We start from the raw sequence: 16,155 nt of genomic DNA, 5'->3' as shown, positions 1-16,155 counted from the left end.
CGACCCCGATCAAATATAAGGACGCCCTATCATAAAGCATGGTCACACACAAACACCAGCAACGTCGCTCAAAACAGACTCCTCATCAGATCCATCGGCAATTCATCCTTCAGCTTCATTATGGTACATCCACATCTGTCTTGCGCCATTTCGGCGGCGCGGCCTCTCCCTTCCTTCCTTCCTTCCTTTAATTCTTTCTGTCGTTATCATGCAAGGTATTCCGGGGGTAACAAATAAAACAAGGTTAACCACCATTTAGTCATCCGTTTCTCCGTAACCCCTTTGCGCTTGCCCAATTTTTAATGTACAATACAGACCAATGAAGCAAATCCATGCTATAGCGCAATATGAACTTTTTTGATCATGAGAACGCCCAAGATCCCAGAGCAAAAATGCATACGCTCACACAAATAGATGCCAGACGAGATCAACCCGAGAAAAAAAAAAAAGGACAGTTAAGCTCAAACAGGCCAGCCAGATTCCGCAGGCCAACCGGATTTGGCAGACCAATCAGTTTCAACAGGCCAGCCAGACTCCATCGCGACAGGCTCGGGACGTCCAGACTCCTAGTGCTGCTCGTCACCACCCGCGCGAGGAGGGCGAGGGCCTCCACGACCGCCACGAGGACCGCCACGGCCACGGCCACGGCCACGTCCATCGCCACGTCCACGGTAGCCACCACGGCCGCGGTAGCCTTGCTGCTGAGGACCACGCTTGCCCTGGACGGACTGGAAGCCGTCATCAGCACCAGTAGGGGTACCGGCAGTCTCGGGATGATCGTCAGCCCACGACTGGGTGTTGGAAGGCGCGGCAGGGGTAGCCTCAAGGCCCTTCTCGGTCTCAGCGGGATCGCGCTGGACCTCGACCCACTCCTGAGAACCGGTCATGTCGGTAGAGGCAGCGGCCGAGCCAGAAGCATCCCAGCCGCTCTCGGCAGCAGGGTTGGCAGTGCTGTCGCCGGCATCGGTCTGGGCGGGGGCACCGCCAGTAGCAGGCTGCTCTTGGGTGTTTCCGTTGGTCAAAGCAACAGCGGAGCCATCGTCAATTTCGGTAAGGCCAGCGTTGGCAACAGTAAGATCGGTCTGGGGTTCCTGCTTGGACTCGACAGCCTCAGTCTCAGCGGGCTTGGTCTCGGCGGGGGCCTCGGTCTCGGTCTCGGTGGTCTGGGCAACGGGCTCCTCAGCGGCGGGCTGGGAGAAGGGAGCCGCATAGGCAATAGCGACCTGCTTAACCTGGGCAACTGCAAAAACGGAGTGAGGTTAGTATGTATGGAAGGCGGGCTACATGTGCTAGTGGAGGGGTGCTTACAGGTAGTCTTGAGCAGCTCACCAGTAGTGCTGCGAGTCTGCTCCTCGGCACCCTGGACGAGCTTCAGCATGTTCTTGACAGCATTCTCGTCGCCGGAGTAGATGTGGAGCAGGACACCTTCGAGAGCCATATTCTCGTCGGCAGTGCTGTCGGCATCCTCAGCGCGACGGGCCGCGGCGAGGCGGAGGAACTGAGAGAGGTGGAGCAAGCTGTCGTGGAGCTTCTTGTCGGCATCGGCCTCGGCCTTCTTCTCGAGCTCAGCAATAAGGTCGGCCTTTTCCTGGGCAAACTTGTCGGCGAGGGCCTTCTCCTGCTCGGCCAGGCGGATCTTGTGCTCAGCATCAAGCTTTCTGAGGAGAGCAAGCTGCTCGTCGAGCTGGAAGAGCTGGGCCTGCAGGGCAGGCTTCTTGAGGTATGCGGCCTTTTGGTCGGCATTGATGATCTTGAGAGACACCAGGTCGTCAAGGGACTTGCTGCCGTGCTCAGCTACCAGGTGGTCGATCTTGGAAGCATTGGTCTAGATTGAGGAAAATGATGTCAGTCTCTAGTGCAATGGCGTGGCATGTCAGTGTGAGTATAGAAACCTACGATCTTCTTGGACACATTGCGAATAGCCCTATACAAGAAAGAAGAGACAAGTGTCAGCAGCTAGTAGAGCCAGTTGATGGGATAGAGGAGGGAACGCACTTTTGGATCTCGCGAATATGGGGGTTGGACGAGTCGCCCTCCTGAGACGGCTCGTTGCCAGCAGCGAGAGAAGCGGGCTTGTCTGGGGTCGAAGAGGTAGCGAGGGCGGGGGACTCGGTGCCCTGCTTGGCCTTTTTCTTCTTGGCCGACTTGGACTCGGTCGCGACCGGAGGGTTCTGGACGGCGGCGGCAGTCATCATGTGTAGTGTTGTTGTGGATGGGATCGTTTGTCAACGAAGCTTGTGGTGGTTACGCGGTGTGAATGTAGCTTGGTTCGTTCAGTTGCTTGGGGACAAGGCTCCAACGGTATGTCGGGCTACCTATGATGCTCCTTTGCGGGGTTGCGTTTCTTGACTGCGTGCTGATGCGAAGAGGGAGAAAAGGAGAATAGCGGTAGAAGAGCTTGTTGAGTTGTTTGCGGAAGAAGGTGTGGTGGTGGGTTTGTTTTGTTGTTTGGCGGAAGGAAGGGTGGGCGGGACGGGAAGGCGGCGGGCGGCGGGACAGCTCAGCTGCTGACGTTCGACATTTTTGGAGCTCTCTCCGTCCGCGGGCAGTCAGGAGAAGGAGTGGAGACAGCGATTCCCGCCCAGGGCACGGCAGGCGGGCACCACCTAGGTAAGTACCTAAGAGCCGGGCAGTTGCTGATGCCTTTCTGGCGGGCGGTCGACGGCTGGGCGGAGGAGTCGGGCACAACGGGGGACCTCCTGAAGCTAGGTACCTACCTACAGGCAACTGAGGCTACCATCGGGTTCCGTCTGGGGTTGGAGCCCACAGAGCCCGACGAGGGACAGGCACAGAAGCCTGGAGAAAGACCAAGAATCTCACCTAGCCCCATCACAGGCTTGAACGGCGGTCCATGCAGTTACCTACTTACCTAGTTACTTGGTAGTACATAGTGTACTGTCCATATTTCACCAAATTTCAACATAGATACACTATGATAGAATTCTTGGGAATCACCATGAATCTTGATTTTACCATTACGACTAAGTATGTCGAGTTGTCTTCCCCCGCACTCCATCCAACTTGTCATGTACGAGCCGACTGTTGTCACCACATCCACGAATGAGGACGTGTACAAGTCCATGTATGCACTCATACCCTATTGAAAACTGATAGGTCGTCGAAACCATTCTCCCGTTTGCTTCACCTCCAACGGGATCCCTTTGACGGTGGGGGTAACCAGCCCGTGTGTTGTCAACCCTTGAACTTGGCAAGAGTGTCCTATTGCAGCAAAATGTCAACAAAAGGGGGTCCCAAAAAGGGGGCGTGGTTGTGGGGAAGAAGAAAACTGACCGCAGTGACTTTCTTGACACTCCGACCTGTGATGCCCCGTTCACCCCCTTGCTTGGCTTCGATGGTAGCCTCCTTCATGAGGCTGTCAGAGTGTTAGCGTGATGCCGTTTCAGAAGGTGTAAGAAAGTGGTTCCTACGTTTGCATGAACAAAACATAATCGAGATAGATCTACCGCAAAGACCATGTTAGTGCGACGCGTTGGATTTTGGGAATAGTGGCATGTATTTTGACTTACCATGACATCGACATTTTTGCTAACATTGCAGTTAGCGTGGGCCTTGACAATCTTCTTGACCGTCGCCCGCGGGTATGCTTTTTGACCGGGCATATTTCCGCCCAACTTCTTGCAGTGGATTTGGATGTCGCGACAAGACCTAGGATGTCCCCGATACCATGTCCTTTGCTGCTTTGAAAAGGCCAATCGTGCCCGTATGGTACCTAGGTAGTTGATGTTGATGGTCGCCATCAGATGTGTTGTTTTGATGTTTTGGCGCTGCGCAGAGGACTTAGCACTAACACAAAGATTCTGACCAATCGGGTAGAAGAGCCTTAGCCCCACCATGAGGTACCTGGGTACTTGCCCCCCTTGGCGTCGATGAACAGCTCGCTGTGCCCCTGATGGATTCCAGGCAGGTGGGGTCAGACGGAGCTTCGACGTCGCTTCGGTCGCTCCCTCGTCAGAGGTCGTCACCACCCAACGACCCTATCTACCGTACCGTTATCAAACATCACCAACCAACCCCACCGGCACAATGAACCGTCGCATGGTAAGTCCTTGGTCCATCAAGTCTGCTCTCTCGCCCTCGTCGCTAACCACCCCCTCAAACAGTTGAGTAAAGAGGACGAGGAGGCGGCCGGCGACGAGATCGAGGTCCGTCGCGAGGACCAGGACAAGATCAACAGGTTCAGCCGATTGCACCAGCGCGAACTCGCCCTCGAAGAGGAGCTCAAGAACAAGAACAAGGAGAAGGAGGAGCTCGACGATTTGGAAACCGAGCTCGAGCTTGTCGAGGACGAGGACGAGCTTGTCCAGTAAGTTGCCACAGCCAGCACGACACCTAGCTAGACACATGCTGAGACTCGACAAAAGGTACAAGATCGGCGATTCCTTTTTCCACATTCCCCTCGAACAAGCCAAGGAGATGCTCGGCATCGCGGCCGCAAAACTCATCAAGGAGATCGAAGCCCTCGATGACAAGCTTGAGACCATCCGCAAGGAGATGACTGGGCTCAAGGTGGAATTGTACGCAAGATTTGGAAAGACAATCAACCTCGAGACATGAGATCATGCCCGCAAACCATTTTGCCGCCTTACATCACTTTCGACGAGTGTGAATAATGCTTCCGTGTACAACACTGGCAACAGTTCCATCGACCAGGGCTGAGCAGTCGCTACCAACTTATACCACGTCAGCAACATGATCAAACTCTTGGGCAATTTACTGGATATAGCGTGGATGTTATGTCACCCAAAGTCCCTCAGGTAGAGGCCAGACTCTTTTCGTGGTGCCGGCAGGTCAAATGCCCAATGAAGCATGTTTGCAGCTCGCAGCGCCTGTACTGCAAGCCGCTCGCTGCCGGGCCTCGGCCCTATCACCATATTCCACTGTCAACGGCTGGCTGTCAGTGGGAATCAGAAACACACTGTAAGCCTTTCCAAGTCAATCCAGCAACTCGGTCCCCGCGCCCTTACCGTACTGACTGAAGCAGGTAATATAGCTGATGTCAACCTGGGGCCTCATAGACTTCTTATCTTGGCGATCAATGCCGGAATATGCATTTGCTACTACTTGAATAGTTGGAGATGCGAGAATCGCATGTTCCATGCGCTGAGGTGTGCTTCAAGCAGGAACGAACCTGACGCCTTGCCGTTGCTTCGGCAGCTGAATATGTGCCAACCACCCGATTCTCGTTCTACCACCTTACTCTCACTCTATCGAACGAAATCGTTGCCGCGGATGGCTTGCCTTAGTCCAGGATACGACCTCAGAATCGCCAGTCTCTAACCTGCGTTCACTGGCATGGCCGGCCCATGGAATGCTGACCACTGTTCCCTTTGATCAGTACAGCTCGAGCCAAGAATCTGCCGATTTTCGAATGAATTTTTTCTCGATGTCCATGACAGAGTTTCCTGAAGTCGATCTGGAAAAACGGCCTGAGGCTGCAGACCGTGGCGAACAGATATATATATATATATATATAGATATTGGCCCTCGACGTTCAAGTGACGATACCCCAAATCCAACCAGTTGGAAACAACCACACCCACGGTTATGCTTCATCTCCGCAGGCCCCATCGAGCTCCAAGTGCTGACCGAGTCGACTCCGTCACCCTTCCCCGTCTGTCGACAATTCCTCGGCCGTTGGGATAAATCGGGGATTGTACATCACGAACGTCATGTCCACGTCGAGACTATCCCGTTTGTTGTCCCTGAAGACCTTATCCTTTTCACATGCCCAGCTCAACTCCTCTTGCGCCACAGGCTACCACCATGCTGGCAACGTCAGCAACCCCTCTATCCTTGGCCATCTAGCTGGGACACTTGTCCTCCAACGAGTAAGTCGCTGAAGCTTGATCTGGGGACTTTCATCGTTTTGAGGTGAGCGTGCTTTGCTCAACGAAATATCACTTGGACAGATGAAATAATGATGTGACTGACTTGTGGCTTGTTAGTTCACCAGCTGTTACCCTGCACATCCTCGGATATCATCACTTCCATTATCGAATCTCCGTCCCGACATGCATACACTATATCTGTTCGAGCATGTATGACATATTCTTTCTTCATGACGATTTATCATGGGCGAGACACATGCTTCGCTTCTTGTTTCGTGACTCTGCTGTAATGGTATCTGAACAAGATGACAACTCTATATCACCTCTTTTTCTCCATCGCTCGCCCGGTGTCTAGTTTTGGAAATGACTCTTTTTGTGTTCGTCTTGACTATTGTGGAACGACCTGACCTTCAAAGAACCATCGACCTCTCCGCTCCATTGAGTGGTCTGATGACCTCCATACTTTCGTACCATGTCACACAATCTCCAAGAGAGCCCCGGTGATGATGATCGTCGGCAATCTCAACCCACCGAAGCAGAACATGGGAATTCGAGATATGAAGACCAAGTTGATTCTGGTTTCGTGCAACAGCCTGAAAACACGGATGGCACACTACAGTCCAGCAAAAACAAGGAATCCCTCCGTAACAAGAAGTCTACGGAGCCGAGGAAGTTCTATCTCGTAACCCACAACTCGGGAGACGACGAGAGGCACCGTGGGAGCGAGTCTTCATACTCGTATGAGTCAGTGAATCTTGAACAACCCTTTCGCTTCGGCGAGTTCAATCCACTCGTTGGAGAATCTTTACCTTCTCTGTCGATACGGGACAGTACTAGTGGTGAGCGCACATATGCTTCTCCGTTACATGAGCGCTTCTGCTAACCGATCCAACAGCTCCCAGAGCCAGCTTTCCAGACCCGGCAACCATCCTCATCAGCGGACATGCCAGTTCTTCATCCTCGTTCCACGAAAAGCCAACCACTGTTGAGCCACGGGGAATTCCCTCCCAACTCCTGCCCCGAGCCAGCAGCATAACCAGCTTCGGCTTCATCGACGACGGTGAAGACACCATCATCTCCTGGGAAGAAAATGACCCAGAAAACCCGTACAACTGGTCCTCCGGCAGGAAAGCCGCCATCTTGCTGATGGCCGTCATGTTGATCCTCAACTCGTCCATGGGCAGCGCCCTGCCCAGCAACGCCATCCCCTTTATTGTGGAGGAGTGGAAGATCGAGTCGGAGCAGGAGACGGTTCTGCCCATTTCCATCTACCTGATCGGTGAGGCCTTGCAGTATTTTAGTTATTTCTCGCAAAGACTGACGGATTTAGGCTACGTGATGGGTCCGATCTTGTGGGCGCCGCTAAGCGAGCAGTATGGGCGCAGGAGACTGAGTATCGGGACGTTTGCCATGTTTACTTTGTTTACGTTGGCGTGTGCATTGGCTCCTCATTGGATTTCCTTTATAATTTTCAGACTGTTTTCGGGCATCTTTGCTAGTGCGCCTATTGCGCTGGTGCCGGGGATTATTGCGGATATTTACAATGAACCGAGGCAGCGTGGGAGAAGCATGGGGATTTTTATGGCTGTCAGTTTCCCTTGCCCCTTTCCCATCCACACAACCACTGACCCCCCCTTCCCTCACAGACTACAGTCTTCGGCCCTCTCATCGCCCCCATCATCTCCGGCTACGCCGCCACCACCATCGGCTGGCGCTGGGCCTTCTGGATCGGCCTCATGTACGCCGGCCTGACCCTCCTCCCTCTGTTCTTTTTGTTGCCCGAAACCTACGGCCCCATCCTCCTCCTCCGTCGCGCCCAGCACCTCCGGCTCACCAACCCCAACGCCCACGTCATCGCCCCCCGCGAACTCGAAGACACCCAACACTCCCTGTCCGAACTCACCACCATCGTCCTAACCCGGCCCATCCGCATGATCCTCATGGAACCCATCGTCTCCACCAGCTGCGCTTACATCTCCCTCTGCTACGCCATCTTCTACATGACCTTTGAAGCCTACCCCTTCATCTTCATCGACCTCTACGGCCTCACCCCGGGCCAATGTGGGCTCACGTACCTCGCCATCGGCGTCGGCTGCTTGATTGCCTTGCCCATCTTCATGGCATGGGACTCCATCCTCACTCGCGCCCGGCACCGCAACGCAGCCTGGACTCGCCAGGAAGAATACCGTCGCTTGCCACTCGCTTGCCTCGGCGGCCCCATGTTCGTCGTCAGTCTCTTCTGGCTGGGCTTTACTTCCCGTTCCCCTTCCATCATCCCGTTCTGGATCCCCATGCTAAGCGGGATCCCCTTCGGCATGGGCTTCATGTGCGTCTTCCAGGCGCTGCTGAACTACCTAACAGACGCGTACGAGATCTTCGCTGCGTCAGCGAATGCGGCGGCTTCGTGCTCGCGGTCGTTGCTTGCGACGCTCTTACCGTTGGCGACGGCGCCCATGTTTCATCGCCTGGGAATTGCGGGCGCGTGTTCGTTGTTGGGCGGATTGAGTCTGTTGATGACGATGATGCCGTTTATTTTTCTGTGGCAGGGGGAGAAGATTAGAAGGAATTCCAAGTTTTGTTTGTTGTTGAGGGAACGGAGGGAGGAGATGGAGAGGAAGATCGAGGAGCAGAAGAGAAGGAGGACGGGGATCATGACGATGAGGATGAGTGGTGTGCCGCCGCCGTCGTCGTCGTCTGCTGCTGCTGCTGGCTTAAGATTCTCAGCTTATGGAGAGGGTTTGGCGCGGACGGAGACGAGGGGGGAGGCGGGGAGGGTGCTGGGTGGAGGAGGAGGGGGGTTATGGCTATGGCTATGGGAGATATTGCGGAGGAGGAACAGCAAGGATTTAAGAAGGATGTGGAAAAGGGGGACATGGACAAGGGGAAGGAGATGGAGATGGAGATGGAGATGGAAGGGAGGAGGAGTTCTTCAAGTGGCAGCAACTACTCAAGCCACAGTGAACGGCGAGGTATTCAGGCCGATGGGATTTTACATGCGGATGATGGTGGGAGGAGGACTGGCGATGTGGCGAATCATGGTTTTGAGTGTCCGGATTACGGAGGAGCTGATGAGGTGGGCGAGTCATCGTTCAGTCACGACCATGATCCTCCGCCTGGTTCAGGTTCAAGAAGTGGTGGCTCGTCATCTACCGTGGCGGTTAGTCCTCCGCCGCCTCGGATCAGTGATACACCTCATGATGAAGATGACAGTGATGATGATGGAGGGGGGAAGTTAAATGGAGACGGGCTTGTTGTTGGAGGTCGGGAAGGAAACGAAGGAAGAAGGATGAATGAATAATAGGATTCGCGGATGTTATGATACAATAACTAAGAAAGATAGATACTAACCAAGGAAAGAAATTGAAATTAAGAAAAATAGAAAAAACATGAGTGTTTAGCATCGGTTAGTAGTGTTCGAACGCGCACCACCTACCTAGAGGTATTCGTTCTACTTCCGCGAAGGAAGATACTACGACAACTTGAGTGATTTAAGTGTAGGTAAAGAAGAAACAACGAGCATCATGGCGAGAAAAATGCGAGTGTTTGGTTACTTACACTTGATGGACAAATGTCACTGGTGTTCAATATGGAATGAAAGAAATCCTTGATGTAGAGGATGACCTTTCGGCTGATAATCGCTCAAATACTATACCTCTTGTTTTACTAACACAGCTGCTGTAAGTCGTTACATCCGAGAAAACTTGTCATTACTTGTTTCCCATACCACAAGTAATGACCAGTAACGCAAAGACAATGAGGCCCAGTTCCGCCTGGTTATAATCACACTCTTTTGGCGTGGTCATCAGGCCTTTCAACCTTTGCAGAACCACCAAACACTAGAAATGCACGTTGATTCTCTGCTCCGCACAATACTTAACACTTGAGAATCCATCATGAGATGAAGCTAAGAAGGCACGAAACAACAAAAATATAGATATGCTTGCTCTTTGAAAACCAGTGATGGTTCACTTCTTCCCCTTTTCCCTACACATTGCCGGTGGCTATCTCCTGGATTGAAAGCGAGTTCTCCAGATGAGATCTGCGCTTGATGTGTTTGGGAAACACTTGATCACTATCGTCTGACTCGTTTGCATCATCAATAGTCTGCGAATCATTCGGACCACTCCAGGTATTGTACTTTGAGGAGCCAGAAGTGGCCGAATCACTCTGACACTGGCCATTTTCATCCGAAAATCTGACCTGATGCGTTCTCAGCACCAATGTTGTATCACTCTTGACCGAACTCAGGTCGGTAATTTTGATTTCTGGCACAACCGCTTTGTTCAAAATGGGGATAGACGACTGACGACTGGACTCTGGCGAGTACGACCGCGGAAAGGAGTGAAAAGAAGCATCGTTGAGAGAGGGAGAGCTGAGTGGCGTCGCAAACTTGTCAGTGGTAGCTGATGAATCCCCTCCACGACTTCTGGGGAAAGTCCCTGGCATAGTCAAATTCCGATTACTGCCGGCATTGGACTCATTTAGTTCATCATCTGAACCAACAGGGTTAACCACCCAAGGTCTGGGTCCGTCTTCCACCTCGTTCGACGCCAACCGCTTCAGGCGCCTGATTTCTCGGCCCAATGCTTCGAGTTCTCGATAACCAGCCTCGGTGGGATGGAGTGCAAGCTCTGGGTATTCCAGTGTGGCTCTTGCCTGGTCAAGATGCGATTCTCCGCACGAAACGTCTGATGATCTACGGGAATGAACAAGCTTGTTGAGGCCGGATTTAAGAGCCTTTCCGAATTTGCTTGACATTGAGTTCTTCTGTCTGTGACCCATGACCCCGTTACGGCGGCGGTTGGAATTATCCCCAGAGATCGCGGTCTGTGTAATCTCTTGGTTTGGCGATCTATGGGAAGCTGTTTGCTCGGGCCGAGCTTGGTCCGTATTCTCGTGGTCCTCATTTCGTTCTGCACGATTGTACGAAGGAAACCTCGCCCATGCCTCTGGAAACTTTCGAGGCCTCTGTACCTCGGGTCCTGGGCTCTCGAGTGACGATCTGCGCACACCTGCGACGTTCGAAACATTATCTCTCGGCCCTGGATCGCTATCAAGTGTCTTGGCAGGGAGTTCAGTGGAAATGGACACGGGACTACTGCGTTGATCTTGGCCACCAGGGCGCGCTCCTGGGTACGGATAGGGGTAATAAGTTTTGGGTGGGACGTCATATGTCAAGGAAGAGAAACGGCCGTTGCTGCATTTCTTTTTGATACCTGTATGGCGTCTCCAGATCTCCTCTCGCACAGCAGATTGCCAAAGCTCTACTGTGCTATCATCACAGTCGGAGAATGGAAACCCGCTGCTTTGATGGAGCGTTTGCGGACCGACATCACTGAGTGCAGATTTCTTGTGTCTTTGGGAATTAACCGGGCGTGATGTAGAGGGCAATGAAGTATGTTGCTCGTCGTCTACCTGACCGTCGAAGGAAGCCGGGGGAAGTTTGATTCGTCGAGGTAGGCTCAAATGTAATCTCGCCAGCAGTGAGCGCTTCGACGGTTCGGCGCGTAGTTTCTTGGAATCGGTCGGTTTGTCGAACCTTTTGGCGATATTGGACGGTGCCCCATGCCCTAGATGAAAAAGAGCAAAGCCCCTCTCCAGCATGTTCAGCTTAGGTACCGACTGACGTTTGTTGATGGTATTTGATGCCACGCCCGATGAGATTAGCTCGGTCTGAGTGGCGGTGCCTCCATCAATAGGACTATCGAACGAGCTCCCTCCCGTGGCCGTGTTCGAATGGCTTTCACCAAAAGGATTGGACGAAAGAAGCCCTGTGATCTATTAGCACCCAAACCGAAATCGTTCATCGCGGACTACTCACATCGCAGTGGTGTCGCTGAAAGCAAGTTATGAGGACCCATGACACCTGACGGTAGATGCGATGAAGAAGTTCCTGCGCTAGGATCGGCGCTATGTCCAGCTGAGGGATATGCCGATGATGGGTTGGTAATGAGGCCAGCCTGACCGTTGGGCTGTATGTGTGATGTCTCGGATTCGTATGCAGCTGTCTGATCCGAGCTACCATGTCTCACAACATACCTACGGACTGTGTTCTGTTCCGACTCGGTATTTGCAGGGGATTCCTCAGGGGTGTTCAGAGTCTGTGTAGCAAGCTGCCGATGGATATCCATGTCATGAAGATGGACAATCTCAGGACGCTGAAGACCAATGTCACCACCAGGATGATTGGGAATCGAGCTGCATCTCTTGAGCATGACCACTTTAGCCTGCTCCACGCTTATTTCGGGATCACCGTCTCTATCCGAAGACCTACCCAAGGAAGGTGACGGCGAACATGACCCAAGACCCTGGCTTTTGAGCCAAATACCCATTGGTGACTGATCCAACACGCATGGAGTTGCATTCCCAGGGGTGCGGGTTGAGGAAGAGCGTGGACGAGTCTCTGACTTGGACCGGCGTAATAACGGTACTGAACGTGAGGTAACCACCTTCGAAGCTGCTGCTTTGAGGAAGGACTCGGCATCTTGGGAGAAACCATCTTGATCGATGAATCCTAGAAAGTCTTCGAGTTGAGTAGCACTGTAAGAAAGCCTCCAAGAGCCCAAGGAGGAAGTGTCAATAGTATTGGAATAGCGCTGCGGAGCCAAGACCGGAGAGGCTGGCATTTCTGGGAGTGAACTGCGTTCTCGAATTGGCTTCTGGATAACCGCAATTGTTGGATATTTGAGACTGTTTGCCCGGGGGCAGCTGTTTTCCTTGTCTGAAAGGGGAGCCGCCTTTCCTAATGCAGAGACATGGGCACTGGACTTTGCAATGGATGAGGAGGTCGTATCGGAATGTGCCTCTCCCTCCTCTTTTTGGGCTACCGAGAATTCTAGTGCATCACGGGGCCCTCCACCCGGAAGGTAGTCAAGCGAAGAAGATTTGGGCGGTGGCAGCACAGAGGAGACCTCACTCCGAGACCGCTCGTGGGATTGCTCAATGCGGAGTTCCTCTTGTATCCTTTTGTGCATCAGTCTCTTGAGCTCAGCCCGTCTTTGGACTTCCTCCTCGCTGCATCCAACGGCTGAGCGAGACTTTTTCTTTGGCAAAGAGTCTTGGGATAAGTGGCGACGGATATTCTCTCTGACGAGCTGGAGAGTGCTGGTACTCTTGCTTGGCTCGGCCGATCTGCCTGGTAGGTCGTCATCCGAATCTTCAACCACGAGATCGCTCAAGTCGGCTGGCCCAATCGGAACGATAACTGAAGATGTTGCTAGTTGTAGCGATGTACCAGACTTGCTGGAAGAGTCTGGATATGCGGCAACGGCCAGCGGAATGGCGATGACTGGGTTGGATGTAAGTGGTCCTGCAACAGGTAAGCGAGCAGGAGGAGGAAGTGGCGGAAGTGCACCCGAGGGTTTCGGAGTTGAATTCCTGGGGCTCGGTGTCGACGGCGTCACTGTTCTGGGAGGGCGAGGTACCCCACAACAGCAGAAGCCCGTCATCGTCCAGGCTGCTATGTCGAGAGGGAGCTATGTATCATTGGCTTTTCTTTCTCATGGGGGAGTAGCCCTGCTGGTGTTTTGAGGCTTGCTAATGTTGCAGTGTTTCCAAAAAGGGAGTGTTGTAGTTTTCGCTGTAATGGGCTGGACAACACAGCGAGGGCCATCAAGACCCATGAGAAGCAGATCAGGGTAAAGATGCGAAAGGGAACAGCTCCAACAGCAAGACGAGGGGTGGAAGAGAGACGAAGCTGACAAGAAGCCGAGAGCAACTGAACGCAGTCACACAGAGCGACAGGTCAAAGTCGACGGGCGTAGATGCAACATTGGTCCAATTTCCTGGGAGGCGTGGTTCGAGCTATTCCTCTTGACGAGGAAGGTGAGGTAGCGAAGGTGGGGAGGGGTTCAAGGTTCCTCAAGCCCAGGGGCAGGTGCCGAATCAACTGTGCGACTAGGTCTGGATAAGACTGGACCTGTGATTGGATTACTACCTACGTGAAAGGAGAGAACTTTAGGTTCAGTGACTGGACGAGACTGAGTACCTTCCTGGTAGTGTGATGGACCCCATGGTGGAAATTTTGAGGGTCAGATCCATCATCACTCTTTCCCTATTTGCTTATAACTTTCCTGTTTCACTGCTTCAGTAGAGAGGTTGCCTGCCTTCAGCGGTAAGACATCTGCAGCGCTGTGGAAGGTGCAACAACTTTAACAACGTGAACGGCAAGTGCAGCTCACCATGGCATGGGGGTAGAGATCCTGGGCAGAGATCATAGAGCGTAGCCATCTCAGTTCGCCACGGCTGGCTTGTAAATAGGCATGTTCTTGTCTCCATCAAACACCTTCCCGCTCCCATCATACGGCGTATTCCACGGCACTCCATCTTCAATATGCCACGTCTTCTCAACCGCTGGCAAGGCACCCTTTCCACCGGCACCCGCGAGCCTCCAATTCGGGATCGGGATGGGCAACCAACTTCCGTTGTTCAGGAAGCCCGGATAAGACAACGAGTTGTTGAGTGTCGCCAGGTTCGTCGGGTCCCTGTTCCCTCCGTACCTGGCCGTCTCCGCCGCGAATCGGAACACATTGGCTCCGACGTCGTACCTACCCAGATGGGGCAGTCCCCAGTTGTTTTGCACCGAAGACAGGATGCTGTAGTGCGTGTAAAAGGTGTCGTCCTGTGTGCCCCTGAGCTCCTTGGGGACGGCATTGCCCAGCAGCAGGGAGACAATGTGGTTCGGCTCCCCGTAGTTCTCGGACTCGTCGAACGTGAGCAGGATGAGCGTCCGCTCGTCAAAGGCCTTGTCGTCCAACAAGGGCTTCAAGAACTCATGCGACCACTCGGTTGCCGTCTCAAGCGACGTGTTGTGTCCGTCGTGCATCATGTTGGGCGACATAAACACAAATTGCGGCACTCGCTTGGCCACAAAGGCGTCGTGGAATTCGTTAAAAGACTGCAAGCAGAGCAGACGCGTTCCGTTGGCCGTGACGCTGTCAAACGACACAAAGGGACTGAAAGATAACGGGTTAGTTTGGTGTTATGGTGACATGAGAGGGGGAGAGGGGATCTTGTGCAAGGTAAGAAGGTGTCGGTTTACTTGTGCTTGCGGACATAATCCCACCCGCCGTTGTGCGTGGAACCATCGCTGTAGTTACCCATGAAGCCGGGGCCGGGCATGTCCTCAAAGTATCCGCCCCATGAGATGCCACGGGTATCGAGCAGGTCAACTACCGTTGATACATTCTCCGGAACTCTGACTTCGTAGTCATGGTTGAGTCCGAAATAGTCACCGGCAATGGCAGCGAGATAGTTTGGCTGGCTTGGGTGTGTTTGCGCATAGTATCTCGAGAGCAGGACTCCCTGCTTCTTCAAGTCGGCAATGTTTTTGTCTACCGCAACCTTGGCAAAGTCCTATGTGAAGAGTCAGTGAACCTGATGATGAAATATGACAGGTTAAGACGACTGGACTGACCTGATTCTCAAGCCAAATGGTGATGAATCTGTCAAAGACCTTTCCCTTGACAACGTCAGCTGCAGCACCCACAGTGTGCAAAGCTGCAAGGCCGCAAAGGGCGAAAAAGGAATTCCGCATTGCGAGGCTCTTGTTGGTCTCTTCAGCATACGCCCACTTCCTGATCAGGACTGAGTGGTGTGGGATAATCTCAGTTGATCCTTCTCATGCTCTCATGAATCTCGTGATAAAACAGTAGAAAAAACCACGTCGCAGTCGGCAGCAGAGCACTTGCCGCCAAGCATCCTGCAAGATTCTGGACCCATTGTCGGCCGCCTTACCACAGTTGTGTTAATGGCGTTAAGTTAGTATGGTAGGGCACAGCATGGTGCATTTACGACTCGGACAGCCGACCCCGACCCCGAGTCAGTCGTTCCTGGTTGCCGGTGTCACCTGGGACACTTTATGATGTACACCGAAACGATCCAAAAGGGAACATGGAACATTACTGTATTGTGTTATCGGAGCTCACAGTGAACAAGATGTGATCTTTATCCTGGAGACACTCCATCCATGCTCGTGACCGTTTCTCCGAGAAGCGAACCTGAAGAGTGGTCTCCCTCAACCTGAACCCCTGGGACTGGACTTCCATGTCTCTGAACGGGATATCTCACCTCAAAAAGATCCAAGACAAGGCGCTAACAGATCTACATTGGGTTTCACCGCCATTACTGTTAACGACAAGGCCTGATGTCGTCATTCTGACTGCCCGTTTGGACCCCTATCAGGCACACTTTCCAAGCTGGAACAGCGATCCCTTGTAACAACTGGGCAGCACTGACTGACCTGCACAGCACCCCCGCATTGTATTCGGTTCCATGCCCCAGATTTAACCCCCCCCCCCCCCCCGAC

The 16,155-nt window shown here is 53.1% G+C and overlaps 7 protein-coding genes across 7 annotated transcripts; 3 read left to right on the top strand and 4 right to left on the bottom strand.

The window, feature by feature from the left end:
• Positions 1-193: 193 nt before the first annotated feature.
• Positions 194-2,457, bottom strand: B0T23DRAFT_159012 (uncharacterized protein). Its single transcript, XM_062832700.1, has 4 exons — positions 1,996-2,457; positions 1,897-1,924; positions 1,309-1,825; positions 194-1,240 (listed from the first exon to the last, which is right to left on the bottom strand). The coding sequence occupies exons 1-4, from the start codon at positions 2,193-2,195 to the stop codon at positions 567-569; spliced, it is 1,419 nt and encodes a 472-aa protein (XP_062691531.1). The 5' UTR covers positions 2,196-2,457; the 3' UTR covers positions 194-566.
• A 735-nt stretch (positions 2,458-3,192) lies between these two features.
• B0T23DRAFT_429449 (uncharacterized protein) lies at positions 3,193-3,620 on the bottom strand (the record flags this gene model as incomplete). Its single annotated transcript, XM_062840195.1, has 4 exons — positions 3,193-3,219; positions 3,292-3,373; positions 3,441-3,460; positions 3,528-3,620. 4 exons carry the CDS (start codon positions 3,618-3,620, stop codon positions 3,193-3,195), a joined length of 222 nt encoding a protein of 73 aa, XP_062691530.1.
• A 257-nt stretch (positions 3,621-3,877) lies between these two features.
• B0T23DRAFT_159544 (Prefoldin subunit-domain-containing protein) lies at positions 3,878-4,923 on the top strand. The gene is made up of 3 exons (XM_062832701.1): positions 3,878-4,059; positions 4,122-4,324; positions 4,383-4,923. The coding sequence occupies exons 1-3, from the start codon at positions 4,045-4,047 to the stop codon at positions 4,573-4,575; spliced, it is 411 nt and encodes a 136-aa protein (XP_062691529.1). The 5' UTR covers positions 3,878-4,044; the 3' UTR covers positions 4,576-4,923.
• Positions 4,924-6,332, top strand: B0T23DRAFT_159642 (uncharacterized protein). Its single transcript, XM_062832702.1, has 3 exons — positions 4,924-4,938; positions 5,003-5,849; positions 5,967-6,332. The coding sequence occupies exons 2-3, from the start codon at positions 5,330-5,332 to the stop codon at positions 6,137-6,139; spliced, it is 693 nt and encodes a 230-aa protein (XP_062691528.1). The 5' UTR covers positions 4,924-4,938; positions 5,003-5,329; the 3' UTR covers positions 6,140-6,332.
• B0T23DRAFT_413127 (major facilitator superfamily domain-containing protein) lies at positions 6,322-9,242 on the top strand (the record flags this gene model as incomplete). The annotated part of the gene is made up of 5 exons (XM_062839509.1): positions 6,322-6,710; positions 6,758-7,128; positions 7,180-7,440; positions 7,503-8,630; positions 8,669-9,242. 5 exons carry the CDS (start codon positions 6,322-6,324, stop codon positions 9,145-9,147), a joined length of 2,628 nt encoding a protein of 875 aa, XP_062691527.1. The 3' UTR covers positions 9,148-9,242.
• A 225-nt stretch (positions 9,243-9,467) lies between these two features.
• B0T23DRAFT_158995 (uncharacterized protein) lies at positions 9,468-13,739 on the bottom strand. The gene is made up of 2 exons (XM_062832699.1): positions 11,671-13,739; positions 9,468-11,620 (listed from the first exon to the last, which is right to left on the bottom strand). The coding sequence occupies exons 1-2, from the start codon at positions 13,295-13,297 to the stop codon at positions 9,834-9,836; spliced, it is 3,414 nt and encodes a 1,137-aa protein (XP_062691526.1). The 5' UTR covers positions 13,298-13,739; the 3' UTR covers positions 9,468-9,833.
• Positions 13,689-15,655, bottom strand: B0T23DRAFT_158990 (phosphoesterase family-domain-containing protein). The gene is made up of 3 exons (XM_062832698.1): positions 15,265-15,655; positions 14,890-15,203; positions 13,689-14,803 (listed from the first exon to the last, which is right to left on the bottom strand). Exons 1-3 carry the CDS (start codon positions 15,382-15,384, stop codon positions 14,080-14,082), a joined length of 1,158 nt encoding a protein of 385 aa, XP_062691525.1. The 5' UTR covers positions 15,385-15,655; the 3' UTR covers positions 13,689-14,079.
• Positions 15,656-16,155: the final 500 nt, after the last annotated feature.

This window comes from Neurospora hispaniola (genome assembly GCF_033458365.1).
Source record: "Neurospora hispaniola strain FGSC 10403 chromosome Unknown B0T23scaffold_5, whole genome shotgun sequence".
Classification (NCBI taxonomy): domain Eukaryota; kingdom Fungi; phylum Ascomycota; class Sordariomycetes; order Sordariales; family Sordariaceae; genus Neurospora; species Neurospora hispaniola.
Note: the sequence above shows the minus strand (reverse complement) of the source record. Positions and strands in the feature narration are given on the sequence as shown.